This window comes from Eucyclogobius newberryi, unplaced genomic scaffold, assembly GCF_026437365.1.
Source record: "Eucyclogobius newberryi isolate DKJ021-1_F unplaced genomic scaffold, fEucNew1.0.hap1 SCAF_13, whole genome shotgun sequence".
Lineage (NCBI taxonomy): Eukaryota > Metazoa > Chordata > Actinopteri > Gobiiformes > Gobiidae > Eucyclogobius > Eucyclogobius newberryi.
This window is the reverse complement of record NW_027315757.1, coordinates 7,436,856-7,454,355: the sequence shown is the minus strand read 5'-3', so window position 1 is coordinate 7,454,355 and position 17,500 is coordinate 7,436,856. Positions and strand designations below refer to the sequence as shown.

Sequence of the window (17,500 nt, the reverse complement as noted above, 5' to 3'; positions counted from 1 at the left end):
GTACGGGTGTCCCTGGTGTGATGTCACTTCCTGTATGAGTGGCCCTGGTGTGATGTCCCTTCCTGTACGAGTGTCCCTGGTGTGATGTCACTTCCTGTAAGGGTGTCCCTGGTGTGATGTCACTTCCTGTAAGAGTGTCCCTGGTGTGATGTCCCTTCCTGTAAGAGTGTCCCTGGTGTGATGTCACTTCCTGTAAGGGTGTCCCTGGTGTGATGTCACTTCCTGTAAGAGTGTCCCTGGTGTGATGTCACTTCCTATAAGAGTGTCCCTGGTGTGATGTCACTTCCTATAAGAGTGTCCCTGGTGTGATGTCACTTCCTGTAAGGGTGTCCCTGGTGTGATGTCACTTCCTTTACGAGTGTCCCTGGTGTGATGTCACTTCCTGTAAGGGTGTCCCTGGTGTGATGTCACTTCCTGTAAGAGTGTCCCTGGTGTGATGTCACTTCCTGTACGGGTGTCCCTGGTGTGATGTCACTTCCTGTATGAGTGGCCCTGGTGTGATGTCCCTTCCTGTACGAGTGTCCCTGGTGTGATGTCACTTCCTGTAAGGGTGTCCCTGGTGTGATGTCACTTCCTGTAAGAGTGTCCCTGGTGTGATGTCCCTTCCTGTAAGAGTGTCCCTGGTGTGACGTCACTTCCTGTACGAGTGTCCCTGGTGTGACGTCACTTCCTCTACGAGTGTCCCTGGTGTGATGTCCCTTCCTGTACAAGTGTCCCTGGTGTGATGTCACTTCCTGTACGAGTGTCCCTGGTGTGATGTCACGTCCTGTACGAGTGTCCCTGGTGTGATCTCACTTCCTGTACGAGTGGCCCTGGTGTGATGTCCCTTCCTGTAAGAGTGTCCCTGGTGTGACGTCACTTCCTCTACGAGTGTCCCTGGTGTGATGTCCCTTCCTGTACAAGTGTCCCTGGTGTGATGTCCCTTCCTGTAAGAGTGTCCCTGGTGTGATGTCACTTCCTGTATGAGTGTCCCTGGTGTGATGTCACTTCCTGTATGAGTGTCCCTGGTGTGATGTCACTTCCTGTACTAGTGTCCCTGGTGTGATGTCACTTCCTGTCATTATCTACAGATTTTTAACGTTTTCTCCACAAATACCTGCTCGATTGGTATAAAACTATCAACTATATGTACAACAAGTATAAACACATCAAATAAAGTCAAAATTAGAAAATCATCATTATCACTACACTGTGTCCATCGCCATAGTAACGGGTAAATTGATGCTCAACAGCTGCGAATGGATCAGCTTCATTTAAAACACAGAAATAACTAATATCTCGTAACTAATATATCGTTCACAGAGAACAGGCTTTTCAGATTCACAGGTGAACGATTTCAGCGCATTCAACAAATCTGTGCGTTAAAGCCGTTTCATAATGTTTAATGACTTAAACAACATAAAACTATAAAGTGCCCGTTTGATGATTTAAGCTCATGTGCATCGGGTCGTCCCTCACCACATGTGACAAAGACATCGTCCAGAAGGATGAAAGTAGCACATCAGAAATGACAAAAATATACAATAAATGGTGCAAAGCAACAAAACAATGCATTTAAGCATAGAATCTTGTGTAGTTTGATATATTGTGACTGCAAATGATATTACTTATTTTAACTGACTCTAGAATGTGAAGATAAGATAAGATAATCCTTTATTGTCCACACATGGGGAAATTTCATTGTTGCAACGCAGGTAGATACAGAGGAAATGGACAGATAACTTATAAGAAAGAGAAGAAGAACTCTTATAAACAAAAACTCCTATAGACCTCTCATTTCTTAATAAGGAATGGAAGGGAAAAATAAAGATGAAATAAAATAAAAACAGCGTAAGACAAAATAATACTAATAATAATGGTAAAATAAACACTCTATTTACATCAGTTATATGCACATGAAGAATATGAATATTGCATGTCTGACCCAACGCCAATGGTGGACATATATTACTACAAATATATATGGCACTTTAACTGTATTTGACAAACCACTAGGGGGCGTAACAACCATGTGCATCAGCTTTTTGTGGTTCTAATCTAGATAGAAGTGGACAATATACAAACATTTAGATTAAATTGTGACTGTTGTGTTCATGATATGCCACATTTGAATAATGAGTTAATAGTAAAAAATAAAAATGAATAACAATAATACTAAAATGCTACAAAAAGCTGATTAAAAATAAAACTGAATAAATTCATATTGTAAAATTTTAAATAAGAGTTGAAGATTTTTTTTTAAATTTGTGACTTTTTACCAACATTTGCATTTGTCTGATAATAAAGCCTCAAATAATACATTTAAAGACACATTTTAACACACCTCTGTTGGATTGACATAATATCATGTAAATATTGTAATGGAATACTCCAAAATAAATATTGAAGGTATTTGTTTTTGTTAATTTCACCTTCTCCGTACCTGCTGTTATTATTATAAAGCTACATTTTCATTCCATTCACTGTTATTTTTATTTAATGTACGATGTTCCTTTTTACACTGTGTTATTTTGATAAGAAACTGGGAAATTTATTTAATAAGCAAAAGATTCATGGGAGACTTTTTTCTTCTTCAATCTTTTGGTTTTTGGTCAGTTGTTTTCCCTCTCAAACTAAATAAATGTCCAATCTAAAGTAATTTGACTTTTTCGTTGAATCCACTTAAAAGGAGTTTTCTCCAAATGCATTTTTCTCCCACAGAGACAAAAAGATCAATCCTTAAAGTAGCACCTCAATATTTCATTATACGCCTGATTTATTCAAGTTTAAACTCAAAACATTTGATATACAGGACAATTTTCAGTAAGTTATAGTTTCCTCAAACACTTCAAATGATTCTCTCTAAAGGGCCCCCCGTACAGCAGGAAAGGGCCCCCCGTACAGCAGGAAAGGGCCCCCCGTACAGCAGGAAAGGGCCCCCCGTACAGCAGGAAAGGGCCCCCCGTACAGCAGGAAAGGGCCCCCCGTACCGCAGGAAAGGGTCCCACGTACAGCAGGAAAGGGCCCCGCATACAGCAGGAAAGGGCCCCGCGTACAGCAGGAAAGGGCCCCGCGTACAGCAGGAAAGGGCCCCCCGTACAGCAGGAAAGGGCCCCCCGTACAGCAGGAAAGGGCCCCCCGTACCGCAGGAAAGGGTCCCACGTACAGCAGGAAAGGGCCCCGCATACAGCAGGAAAGGGCCCCGCGTACAGCAGGAAAGGGCCCCGCGTACAGCAGGAAAGGGCCCCCCGTACAGCAGGAAAGGGCCCCCCGTACAGCAGGAAAGGGCCCCCCGTACCGCAGGAAAGGGTCCCACGTACAGCAGGAAAGGGCCCCGCATACAGCAGGAAAGGGCCCCGCGTACAGCAGGAAAGGGCCCCGCGTACAGCAGGAAAGGGCCCCACGTACAGCAGGAAAGGGCCCCACGTACAGCAGGAAAGGGTCCCACGTACAGCAGGAAAGGGCCCCGCATACAGCAGGAAAGGGCCCCGCGTACAGCAGGAAAGGGCCCCGCGTACAGCAGGAAAGGGCCCCACGTACAGCAGGAAAGGGCCCCACGTACAGCAGGAAAGGGTCCCACGTACAGCAGGAAAGGGCCCCGCATCTAGCAGGAAAGGGCCCCACATACAGCAGGAAAGGGCCCCGCGTACAGCAGGAAAGGGCCCCACGTACAGCAGGAAAGGGCCCCGCATACAGCAGGAAAGGGGCGGCCCCACGTACAGCAGGAAAGGGCCCTACGTACAGCAGGAAAGGGCCCCACGTACAGCAGGAAAGGGCCCCGCGTACAGCAGGAAAGGGCCCCACGTACAGCAGGAAAGGGCCCCACGTACAGCAGGGAAGGGCCCCACGTACAGCAGGAAAGGGCCCTGGGTTGGTTTGTGAGTGTGTTTTGTGCTGCAGTTTGTTCGGGAACATCCAGGAGGAGGTGGTGAAAGAAGCCGACAGTGTGAGGGCCCAACAGAACCACAGCTGTACTCTGGACCAGTGCTTCCAGCTCTACACCAAAGAGGAGCAGGTAACACACACACACACACACACAGATATGTGTGTCTTATTAAGTGTACAATGCAAAAGTCGTCTTTAACGACATCGCTATCAGAAATAAAAGCAGAAGACATGTTTCCATTAGTGAAATAAATGTCCTGGAAAAATCTGGAAACTGTTTTCAAGCGTCTCAACTCTGTTCAGATGATTGTGGTCATACCTATTGCCGTCAGCTGAGGGCGCTCTAACACAACTCACATCACTGAACACACATCTCTTACTTCAAATACAGACATTATCTTATGATGTGAAACAAACAATTGCCAAACGCATGCTTAGGAACCAATACATAAATGAAGCATGAAACGTCTACTTTAGAATATGTTTTTCTGAGTCAGATTTTTTAATAAAGTTGTTGTTTGTTATGTATTTGCATATAATTATCTTTCCTTATTCTTTCACTACGACTTAAAACAACATTGCTTCTGATCTGCACCTCTTGCTGTCATATTTTTGTCCATTCAGGAATCCAACTTGGGTTTTTTCCCGCCAGTAGAGGGCGCTGCAGCAGTGCTGTTAGAAGTCTTTAGGTTGTAATGCTCAGATGTAATAGAATTTGTCCCTTTCTCAGGTTTATCCAGATAAACCTGGTGCTCAGTGAGTCAGGCATGTGAAAGGATCTCATACTTTAATGCACACAAGACGCATACACTGAATATCAAACAATAGGATCAGCAGGATTTTTCAATGGGGTAAATCTATGTTCTCTTTCAATGCATGGTACTATATGTCCTTTATGAGAAAAAAGATATGTTCAGTGGCCTTGAAAACAGCATTCGTTATGCATGTACTTTAAAGGTTATGTATGTTATGCCTTTTCAACTTTCAATTTTTAAAGCTCATAAATATTTCATAGTTCAGTAGTTCACAAATATGGAGTTGGTTTTTTGTCTCATTTGTTTGTTCAAAGGCTGTAAAGTAGAGATGCACTGTGTAGCTTTTTGGTGGAGAGTAAAGGCTCATTTATGCTCTAAATTCCTAAGGCATGTTAGTCGTTTTATCTCCTCAGAGTTGGTAAATGTTTAGGAATGGAGCTGTACATGTGCTGACCACTGGGGGCAGTAGGTTCTACTCAGCACAATAGTGGAAGCTCAATCTTTTTAAAAAGTGACTAGAACTTGTAAAAGAAATGCCACTTTCACCTGGTTTTCCTGGCTCTTCAAAAACAGTATTCTAAAAACTGTTATGGAGCCTCCATGTTTGTTTTTCTTGCTTTTTTCTTTCTCTCTGGTGCTTTTTCATCAGAACACAGCCTTGACATTAGAAACTATTGGAGGTCAAATTGGAGGCGGCAGCAGTAACTACAGTGGGAACATGGGCCTCTTTTAAACCGAGCAGTGAGTCTGTGTTTAGAGAAGTTAATAAAGTAAAGACATTTAGACTCATCATGAGGTCACTTTCATATCTGAGCTCTGAGTTACTTTGAGGCACGCTGTTTACTCCTGGTCATATGATTGTGTTTACAGCTGGTCACATGATTGTGTTTACAGCTGGTCACATGATTGTGTTTACAGCTGGTCACATGATTGTGTTTACACCTGGTCACATGTTTGTGTTTACTCCTGGTCACATGATTGTGTGTACAGCTGGTCACATGTTTGTGTTTACTCTTGGTCACATGATTGTGTTTACAGCTGGTCACATGATTGTGTTTACAGCTGGTCACATGATTGTGTTTACAGCTGGTCACATGTTTGTGTTTACTCCTGGTCACATGATTGTGTGTACAGCTGGTCACATGTTTGTGTTTACTCTTGGTCACATGATTGTGTTTACCCTTGGTCACATGTTTGTGTTTACTCTTAGTCACATGTTTGTGTTTACTGCTTGTCACATGTTTGTGTTTACTCTTGGTCACATGTTTGTGTTTACTCTTGGTCACATGTTTGTATTTACAGCTGGTCACATGATTGTGTTTACTCTTGGTCATATGATTGTGTTTACAGCTGGTCACATGATTGTGTTTACTCTTGGTCACATGATTGTGTTTACAGCTGGTCACATGATTGTGTTTACTCTTGGTCATATGATTGTGTTTACAGCTGGTCACATGATTGTGTTTACTCTTGGTCACATGATTGTGTCTACTATTGGTCACATGATTGTGTTTACAGCTGGTCACATGATTGTGTTTACAGCTGGTCACATGTTTGTGTTTACAGCTGGTCACATGTTTGTGTTTACTCTTGGTCACATGTTTGTGTTTACTTCTGGTCACATGTTTGTGTATACTCTTGGTCACATGATTGTGTTTACTCTTGGTCACATGATTGTGTTTACTGCTGGTCACATGTTTGTGTTTACTCTTGGTCACATGTTTGATAGAACGATCATGGACACAACAAAGTTAAAAGTCTTGATATAACTCAGTTGAATCTTTCCTGTCTCACTGTGAGACATATAAGAATAGGCAAGGCAAGGCAAGTTTATTTGTAGAGCACATTTCATACACAAGGCAATTCAAAGTGCTTCACACAGCAGGAAAAATGCATTCAAATCACAAAGAAATTACAGAAACAGAAATACAATAAAATTAACTAAATTAAAAATTATCAATCCAACTGATTTTCTAAACTAATAAAATCACAAACAAAAGAGAAGAGTGCAAAGAAAAAATCCTTTCAGTCATATGCGCAGCTAAACAAAACTGTTTTTAGCTTAGATTTGAACATTGTCAGAGTAGAACCTGTCTCACATCTTCAGGAAGAATGTTCCAGATTTTAGCTGCATAAAACTGAAACGCAGATTCCCCATGTTTAGTCCTGACTCTGGGCACCAGCAGGAGGCCGGTCCCTGAGGTCCTCAGAGTCCGAGATGGTTCATATGGCACTAACATATCCAAGATGTACTTTGGTGCTAGGCCATGGAGAGACTTGTACACAAGCAGAGCTGCTTTAAAGTCTCTTCTCTGAGCCACAGGGAGCCAGTGCAGAGACCTGAGAACAAGACTAATGTGATCATACTTCCTGGTTCTGGTCAGGACCTGAGCAGCAGCGTTCTGGATGTACTGCAGCTGTTTTACAGCTCGTTTGGAGAGACCAGTGAGCAGGCCGTTACAGTAGTCTAATCTACTGGAGACAAACGCGTGGATAAGTCTCTCTAAATCTGGTTTTGACACTATATTTTTGATTTTGGCAATGTTTTTTAGATGGTAAAAAGCTGCTGATGTTATTGATTTGACGTGGCTATTAAAGTTCAAGTCTGAGTCCATTATTACCCCAGATTTCTAATTTGGTTTGTAGGTTTTAGAGCGAGACTCTGGAGGTGACCGCTAACACTTTCTCTTTGTTTCTGTGGGCCAAAAACGATTATTTCAGTCTTGTCTGAGTTCAGCTGGAGAAAGTTGTTTTGCATCCACACACTGATCTGTTGGATGCAGTGACAGAGTGAATCTACTGGTCCATAGTCACCTGCCGATAGTGAAACATAGATCTGACTCGTCTGCATCATTGAGATAGGACACATTTTCACTGCGTATCAACTGACCCAACGGCAGAATGTAGAGGTTGAACAGAAGGGGACCCAGGACTGACCCTTGGGGCACTCCACAGGTCAGGGTCATGTGGTCTGAGACACAGCTACCAATTTCAACAAAGTACTTCCTGTCTTCCAGATAGGACCTTAACCAGTTTAGGGCAGTGCCAGTGATGCCCACCCAGTCCTCTAGTCTCTGTAAGAGGATCCCATGATCGACAGTGTCAAAAGCAGCACTCAGATCTAACAGAATTAAGACTGAGGCTTTGCCCGTGTCAGTGTTCAGGCGGATGTCATTTGTCACCTTGACAAGAGCAGTCTCAGTGCTGTGATGAGGTCTAAAACCTGACTGAAAAACATCAAATGAGTTGTTTATTAAGAGGAAATCTGTGAGCTGTTGGTAAACAACCTTTTCAAGGACTTTGCCCCAAAATGGCAGATTAGAGATGGGCCGGTAATGACTCAGTACTGCGGCATCAAGACTGCTCTTCTTTAGGAGAGGCTTTATGACCGCAGTTTTCAAAGACATTGGGAATGTTCCAGATTGAAGCGACATGTTAACTATGTGAGTGAATGGTGCTAACAAACTGTTCAGCACAGACTTTAGAAATTTGGTGGGTAACACATCAAGGCAGCATGTAGATGAACTCAGACTGGTGATGATCTCATGGACAGTTTTGTCAGTTACTGGTGCAAAGTGAGTTAGCTCTAAGTGTCTTGGTGGTTTTAGGGTAATTTTTTGCATTGTGGGATTTATAGCATTTTTAATGCCCTGAACTTTGTCATTAAAGAATAATGCAAACTCATTACACTTGGATGTGGAAATGAGTTCTAACGGCAGCTGAGCTGGAGGGTTTGTTAATCTGTTTACTGTGGCAAACAGGACACGCGAGTTGTTACTGCAGCTTCCAATTATTTCAGAAAAATATCTTTCCCTAGTTCTACATAAGATTAGGTTGTACATGTTCAGCTTTTCTTTGTAAATCTCTTTTTGAACCTGGAGCTTTGACTTGCGCCATTTCCGTTCGGCCCTGCGGCACTCCCTTTTCTGTGCCCTGACCGAATCATCATTTCTCCACGGCGCCTTCTGCTTATTTTTAACCATTTTAGCCTTTATAGGGGCGATGGTGTCCAGAACATTCAAAACACTAGATGTAACAGAGTTCAACAAATCATTTACATTAGAACATGAGACATTTTCAAAGTTTATCATTTCCATAAACAGTGCACCTGTGCCATCACTTATGTGTCTCCTCTGAACAACTGCAGGACCAACCGGAGGTTTGGGAGAAACAGACAGGTCAAAGAAGACACAGAAATGATCAGACAGAGCAACATCGATCACATTAACATTTGAAATATTTACCCCCTTTGTAATTATGAGATCTAGAGTGTGTCCTTTGCTGTGGGTGGGGCCTCTCACATGCTGAGTAAGACTGAAGGTTTCAAGGACAGCATCAAGCTCTTTAGCGTTTCTGTCACAAATATTATCAACATGCACATTGAAATCACCTGTAATGACCAAACCATCAAAGTCTGTGCATATGACTGAAAGCATCTCAGTAAAATCATCAATAAAACTTTGGCAGTGCTGGGGAGGCTTGTATAAAACAATGAAGAGAATGGATGGAGACCGTTTTAGCTCCATTTTAAAGGATACATACTCAAATGATGAAAACACCCCAAAAGACAACCTGCGGGTAATTATTTCATCTCTAAAGACAGCACAGACTCCACCCCCTTTTTTGTTTTCTCTTGTTTCAGATTCAAACTTAAAGTTGGGTGGAGCAGATTCTATCAGAACTACATTTCCTGCGTTTTTGTCAAGCCATGTTTCAGTTAAAAACATAAAATCAAGATTATAAGAAGAAATAAAATTATTAATTAAGAGAGATTTGTTACATAAGGATCTGACATTTAGCACAGCAAGTTTCAGACTAGTTTCAGTGAGACTGGGATTTATCTTTTCACAGGGAATATGAATCACATTTCTCAGATTGGGCCTGACTCGCATTTTGTTTTTCCATCTCTGTGATGATGTGACTACAGAAATAGCACTAGGGGGGGCTCTTTTTACATAGGGCCCCGGGTTGGTTTGATTTTTAATGTGACAATAAGTCCCGGCAACGCTGAGACCCAGTGCATCCTAGCTATGGGAGATACCAGGTGAAAGGCGAGGTTGGATGGGTGGTGGGGCTTTTGTAGCCAAGGAGAGTTTGGGACCAGGTGAGAGGCGAGGGGGGATGGGTGGTGGGGCTTTTGTTGGTGTAGTCGGCATAGCCCTTGCTATATTGGGCGTGAGTGGAGCCATCTTAATGCCTGATTTGATCAGACTTTCAAAATGGCTGGGAAGGCCCATGGGTGAGAGTGGAGATGAGAAGGAGAATGATGAATCTTTAGTGGGAGTAGATGTTGCAGGGGGAACCCAGGGCTGGTGTGAAGGCAGGGGCGATGACAGGGATGTTGTTGGGCTTGTCACAGATGGGTCCAAGGCCTTTGAAGATTGTTCCTTTGCTGGAGGCGGTGGAGGTGAATGTGGAGCAGCTGGAGCTGAATCCTTTGCTGGTGGTGGTGGAGCAGCTGCTGATGAATCCTTTGGTGGAGGCTGAGGTTGTGGTGCTTTTGATGTTGAAACATTGGCTCGGTCACTGGCTGATGGAGCAGGAATTCTTCTCTCATTCCTCTCTTCTCTAACTATCTGCTCAGGACCCTGTCCAGGCCCAGTCCAATGCCTCAGAGCGTGGAGCAGGTTCTCTGTCAGCACCCTCACTCCACCTCTGCATAGGTGGGGGCCATTTCTCTTAAACAGGTCCTCTCGTTTCCAGAATAGATAGAAGTTCTCAAGGTAGTGTAGTCCTCTCGGGGAACACTCTTTGGACAGCCATGTGTTCAGCTGAAGAAGCCGGCTAAACTTGTTTATCCTCCTGTCGATGTTTGGAAGAGGTCCACTTATGAATGTTTTGATTTCCATTTTATCAAGCACGTCGAATAACTTCAAGAAGTCTTTTTTCAAAACTTCAGTCTGTTCCCGCCGCATGTCCACTGCACCCACGTGCACAATCAGCTGTTTAGCTCCTCCATGCTTAGCCATAATATTTGGAAGGAGTGACGTTATCTCAGAAACAGTGGCGCTTGGAAAAGAATGTGTGTTTAGCTTTTCATGCGTCACGTGACTTATCGCGCCGTCCCCAACTAAAACAATCTGCGTGACCTTGGCTCCTGGCACAGATCCTCCTCGCTGTATTTTGGCCACGTCATCTTTCCTTTTTTCATTTAATTCCATCTCTGAAAGTGGTAAAAATCTGTTGGTGAGCTGTATTTTAGGCGACCTCACGTTATCTTTGTATCGTTTAGGCTTTGCTCCAAGTTTGTTCCAAGAAACAGCCTGGTCTTTCTGGTTTTTAGACAATTTTGGAAACGACACAGAGTCACTGCGGTTTAGGTTGAAAGTAGCAGTTTTTTCTTGTAAAAAGTGTGCTCTTCTTACCGTCGGTTGACACAGGAATGGTATCGTGAAGAACTTTTTCAGATTCCAAAACAAATATCCGTGTTTTCAGCTCATTAATTTCTTGTTGATATTACCGACAGCGTTCACAGTCTTTCTCCCTTCTTCTCCCGGACATGTCGCTGGCGTCAGATATGTCGTTAAAACTGGAAAAATGTTCTTAAAATCCTTGGTTTACTTGAAAAAGTCTAAAGCAAAAATGTTTGGAAGACAAAAACTGATTAAAAAGCAAAATGAATAAGGAAAGCAGCGATAGCAAGCGGAGCGAGCAAAAAAGCGTGTGCACTCTTCGGAAGCAGATAATTTCCTTTCATCTCAGACAGATACAATTGTGCAGTGGACACTTGCTTTAAGGCTCCGACTTGTTACCATGGAGATGTAATCGCTTTCTCATTATACACAGTATGCTATTACGAGACGGCTCGTCTCTCCACAGATCTGACCTGTAACATGGCCTGGGTTCTCCACCTGCTTCACAGAGATTGATGCCACACTGTGAAAAACTCAAGTCAAATTCACAGCAATAACATCTTCAGGGAGACAAGAAGGAAGTGTGTCCTACAGAAAAGATACAGACTGCAGCTAAAAGTGAACTGAAGCACAAAGTAGATTAAAAAGACAGATTAAAGTCCTAAAATATTAACAAAATTGGTGATGAGTCTGTTTTTTCCGAGGAGTTCACGCAGAGAACATTCGTCTCTCTGTCTTTAATTCTGTCCCCAAAGTGTGCACTTCTGTGGACTTCACTCATTAAGAAAATTACTGAACAAGAAAATGTTTAAGCCTTTGTTTGGGGACTTTTTTGTCCTTTGAACAACCTAATAACTGAATAATTCTCCCCCAGCGGTATCACAACACTGAACACAATGTAGAACTGCAGTCCCCAGCATAATGACGGTAATAATCTTGCCCCACAACAAGCATTTCTCACATTCTCTTTGAGTCTTGTGGAAGTTCCTTCGGGGTGTTCATTCCACTTTATTATATTTTAACTGGATTTTAACTTGCAGACAGAACATAGTGTTAAATCAGTTTTCAGTTGAATTATTTGTGAAACATTATATCATTACATTTTATTACATTATATATATGTTTATGAAACAAACTATAATTTCACTTGTATTTTGGCTGTGATTGGCCCAACACAATGTTTGATTTAAGAAATATGAATTATGAGGTGCTAAACGCTAGGTCAGTAAATTATGCTAAACATCAAGTAAAAGGAACTGCAAGAGGAACTGCAAGAGGAACTGTCTGATGTGTAATCTGAAGTTCATGTAATTGCAAGGATATAATGTAAAATGAATCATGCACAAAGTCACTTGTAGGAACCAACACTTTACTCAAGTAAGAGTATTGCTATAGAAGAAGTAAAAGTATGCAGTCAGAGAACTATTGGTACTTAGATCATTTCTTCAAAAAGTTACTCAAGTAAATGCAACTGAGTAAAAGTAACTTAGAACTTCCCACCTCAGGCCGTCAGTCGCCAAAGCTTTTTCATAGTTTGTGATGTTTGGAAGCTAACGCTAATGTGTGGAACTGTAGCAGCAAAATATGATTTGTGTGAGTGTCAGTGTGAGTGTGAGTGTGAGTGTCAGTGTGAGTGTCAGTGTGAGTGTGAGTGCCAGTGTGAGTGTCAGTGTCAGTGTCAGTGCGAGTGTCAGTGTGCGAGTGTCAGTGTGAGTGTGAGTGTCAGTGTCAGTGTGAGTGCGAGTGTGAGTGTCAGTATCAGTGTGAGTGTGAGTGTGAGTGTGAGTGTCAGTATCAGTGTGAGTGTGAGTGTGAGTGTGAGTGTCAGTGTGAGTGTGAGTGTGAGTGTGAGTATCAGTGTGAGTGTGAGTGTCAGTGTGAGTGTCAGTATCAGTGTGAGTGTGAGTGTCAGTATCAGTGTGAGTGTGAGTGTGAGTGTGAGTGTCAGTGTGAGTGTGAGTGTCAGTGTGAGTGTGAGTGTCAGTATCAGTGTGAGTGTCAGTGTCAGTGTCAGTGTCAGTGTCAGTGTGAGTGTGAGTGTCAGTGTCAGTGTGAGTGTGAGTGTGAGTGTCAGTGTCAGTGTCAGTGTGAGTGTGAGTGTCAGTGTGAGTGTCAGTGTGATTGTGAGTGTCAGTGTGAGTGTCAGTATCAGTGTGAGTGTCAGTGTCAGTGTCAGTGTGAGTGTGAGTGTCAGTGTCAGTGTGAGTGTGAGTGTCAGTGTCAGTGTCAGTGTCAGTGTCAGTGTCAGTGTGAGTGTGAGTGTGAGTGTCAGTGTGAGTGTGAGTGTGAGTGTCAGTGTCAGTGTGAGTGTGAGTGTGAGTGTGAATGTGAATGTGAGTGTGAATGTGAATGTGAGTGTCAGTATCAGTGTGAGTGTGAGTGTGAGTGTGAGTGTCAGTGTTGTGAGTGTCAGTGTGAGTGTGAGTGTGAGTGTCAGTATCAGTGTGAGTGTGAGTGTGAGTGTCAGTGTCAGTGTCAGTGTCAGTGTGAGTGTCAGTGTGAGTGTGAGTGTGAGTGTGAGTGTGAGTGTGAGTGTGAGTGTCAGTGTGCTCTCAGGTCATGCAAACACTGCTAGTTAAAAAAAGGAAGGTCGTTTCTTACAGCAGCTAATGGACATCAATTTAGTACTAGAATAGTGTATATAGCAGGGGTCTCCAATTTAGTCCTGGTTTAGACCTGGTTTAGACCTGGTTTAGACCTGGTTTAGTCCTGCTTTAGTCCTGGTTTAGTCCTGCTTTAGTCCTGCTTTACTCCTGCTTTAGACATGGTTTAGACCTGGTTTGGACCTGGTTTTCACCAGATTTAGTCCTATTTTAGTCCTGCTTTAGACCTCCTTTAGTCCTGCTTTAGACCTGCTTTAATCCTGCTTTAGTCCTGCTTTAGTCCTGCTTTAATCCTGCTTTAGACCTGTTTTTAGTCCTGCTTTAGTCCTGCTTTAGTCCTGCTTCAGACCTGCTTTAGACCTGGTTTAGTTCTGCTTTAGACCTGGTTTAGTTCTGCTTTAGACCTGGTTTAGTTATGCTTTAGTCAAGACAAGATAAGATAAGATATTCCTTTATCGTCCACACAAGGGGAAATGTTGGTGTTACACTGCAGTAGATACAGATAAAAGGACAGATCACTTAAACTCTTACACTCTTAATAGAAGAACTCTTATAAACAAAAACAAAAACTCTTATTAACAAAACTCCTATAAACAGGACCTCTCATATCTTAATACGGAATTGAAGAAAATAAAAATAAAAAAAGATAAAATAAAATAATAGAAATAGTTGTGCTTTAGTCCTGGTTTAGTTCTGGTTTAGACCTTAATTTGTCCTTTTTTAATCCTGCTTTAGTCCTGCTTTATTGTTTACCCATGTTTTTGTGGTAGATATGGTTTGTTTAGTCTTGGTTTAATCCAGGGGCCTCAATTATTAAGCCCGGCACAAAATGAAGCCCAAAATGTACGTACGCATTTTTTCACTTAAGGAATGTGATTTATGAAGAAATACTTGTTGTGAAAATGTGCAAACTCTGGAGCTTGTGTAGAAGCTGTGCAAAGTTTAGGAAGAGGTGGTCAGAGTGAGGGCACTCACAGTCGACCCTTTAAGTGCAGGAGCGTGCACCATCAGGCTGGAGCGAGCACCTGCACCATCAGGCTGGAGCGAGCACCTGCACCATCAGGCTGGAGCGTGCAGGTGCACCATCAGGCTGGAGCGAGCACCTGCACCATCAGGCTGGAGCGTGCAGGTGCACCATCAGGCTGGAGCGAGCACCTGCACCATCAGGCTGGAGCGTGCAGGTGCACCATCAGGCTGGAGCGAGCACCTGCACCATCAGGCTGGAGCGAGCACCTGCACCATCAGGCTGGAGCGTGCACCTGCACCATCAGGCTGGAGCGAGCACCTGCACCATCAGGCTGGAGCGTGCAGGTGCACCATCAGGCTGGAGCGAGCACCTGCACCATCAGGCTGGAGCGTGCAGGTGCACCATCAGGCTGGGGCGTGCACCTGCACCATCAGGCTGGAGCGTGCAGGTGCACCATCAGGCTGGAGCGAGCACCTGCACCATCAGGCTGGAGCGTGCAGGTGCACCATCAGGCTGGAGCGAGCACCTGCACCATCAGGCTGGAGCGAGCACCTGCACCATCAGGCTGGAGCGTGCACCTGCACCATCAGGCTGGAGCGTGCAGGTGCACCATCAGGCTGGAGCGAGCACCTGCACCATCAGGCTGGAGCGTGCACCTGCACCATCAGGCTGGAGCGAGCACCTGCACCATCAGGCTGGAGCGTGCAGGTGCACCATCAGGCTGGAGCGAGCACCTGCACCATCAGGCTGGAGCGTGCAGGTGCACCATCAGGCTGGGGCGTGCACCTGCACCATCAGGCTGGAGCGTGCAGGTGCACCATCAGGCTGGAGCGAGCACCTGCACCATCAGGCTGGAGCGTGCAGGTGCACCATCAGGCTGGAGCGAGCACCTGCACCATCAGGCTGGAGCGAGCACCTGCACCATCAGGCTGGAGCGTGCACCTGCACCATCAGGCTGGAGCGTGCAGGTGCACCATCAGGCTGGAGCGAGCACCTGCACCATCAGGCTGGAGCGTGCACCTGCACCATCAGGCTGGAGCGAGCACCTGCACCATCAGGCTGGAGCGTGCAGGTGCACCATCAGGCTGGAGCGAGCACCTGCACCATCAGGCTGGAGCGTGCAGGTGCACCATCAGGCTGGGGCGTGCACCTGCACCATCAGGCTGGAGCGTGCAGGTGCACCATCAGGCTGGAGCGAGCACCTGCACCATCAGGCTGGAGCGTGCAGGTGCACCATCAGGCTGGAGCGAGCACCTGCACCATCAGGCTGGAGCGTGCAGGTGCACCATCAGGCTGGAGCGTGCACCTGCACCATCAGGCTGGAGCGAGCACCTGCACCATCAGGCTGGAGCGTGCACCTGCACCATCAGGCTGGAGCGAGCACCTGCACCATCAGGCTGGAGCGTGCACCTGCACCATCAGGCTGGAGCGAGCACCTGCACCATCAGGCTGGAGCGAGCACCTGCACCATCAGGCTGGAGCGTGCACCTGCACCATCAGGCTGGGGCGTGCACCTGCACCATCAGGCTAGGTCGTGCACCTGCACCATCAGGCTGGAGCGTGCACCTGCACCATCAGGCTGGGGCGTGCACCTGCACCATCAGGCTAGGTCGTGCACCTGCACCATCAGGCTGGAGCGTGCACCTGCACCATCAGGCTGGGGCGTGCACCTGCACCATCAGGCTGGGGCGTGCACCTGCACCATCAGGCTGGAGCGTGCAGGTGCACCATCAGGCTGGAGCGTGCAGGTGCCAATTTGGAAGAAAGATGTGCGTCCAGGTGTACGGGTTTTTATGAATAACTTTTTTGCAATCGTTACATTTTGCTTTCCGGTACTCTCTTTTGTAAATGAGGCCCCTGCCCAGTCACCCACTTTAACAGAGGGCCCCAGGGCTACTAGTGGCCAACACACAGTGTGATGGGGCTCCTTGCCTCACCGCCGCACTGCAGAGTAGGTCTATTGTGCGCCGCCTACTGGTCGCCAATATAACCCAGACTATCACACAAAGAACTAACAGTTATGGGAGCTGGCACTAGAGTCGACGCTTTTGGCTCTTTTTGATCTATTTTTTTAGTTTGAAAGCTTTTTAAGTCCAGCATTTCTGCTGTCAAAGCACGATCAGTACAACTGCGCAGCTACATCACAAAGCCAGGAAGCAAGTGTGCAATGTTTATTTTAGAGTTGTGTAATCCCCTCAGGCCGTTGGTCCAGTGGGGAAAGGCAGAGGTACGAAAGTATTGTAGTTTTACATTTCAAAACTTTTTTTAATAAAGTTCTAAAACATGAAAGGCCAAACTAAACTTTGACTTGACAGCAGACATTTCATACCATCAATAAAGCCATGAAAAACATAACTACTTTATTGTAAATCCTTTACAATAGTCCAAGTTTATTGCTCACCTACCTTTTGCATTCCCAGCGTCCTAAATATTCACCACAATGAGTTTAAAGACGCTTTTCGCAACTCTCGGAGCCCAGAGTGAGTTTTGCTGTCACGGTAAAGCGAAAACATTAGCATGCTTACGGCACTTTCAATTTATTTTTATATTCTATCTTTATATACAGAATTCAATCACAGTTGCCTTGCAGAGAGTTAGAAAATCAATTATTAGTTATAATAGTTAGACAAACAAAAGTAATTTGTCAATAATAAAGAAGCAGAGTAAATGCATAACAGTCCCAGAGCATCCTGTGTCCTTAGACCCTCTTCTCAGCGTGTAGAAAATGACAAAACCCAATGGGAGAATGAAGAAACCTCGAGGAGAACCACAGTGAAAGAGAGATATGACTCTCACGGATGGACAGACTGTAGTTGGTCCAGGATCCATTTGTAGATAGAGAGTGATGGAGCCAGAAACACATGACAGAAGGACAGAGGCTCATCCGGTGTAGGAGAGGTCGTCCCGGCAGGTTTCACCCAGATGCTTTTTTAATACATCGTACTATTGTGAACAGAT

General features: G+C 44.8%; 1 protein-coding gene across 1 annotated transcript in view; it reads left to right on the top strand.

Moving 5' to 3' along the window:
- LOC140357898 (ubiquitin carboxyl-terminal hydrolase 43-like) overlaps window positions 1–17,500 on the top strand; it is a 124,220-nt gene that overhangs the window by 85,729 nt on the left and 20,991 nt on the right. Inside the window, exon 11 of the mRNA XM_072442453.1 lies at window positions 3,880–3,994. Coding sequence (XP_072298554.1) covers window positions 3,880–3,994 — 115 coding nt within the window. The remainder of the gene's footprint in view (window positions 1–3,879; window positions 3,995–17,500) is intronic.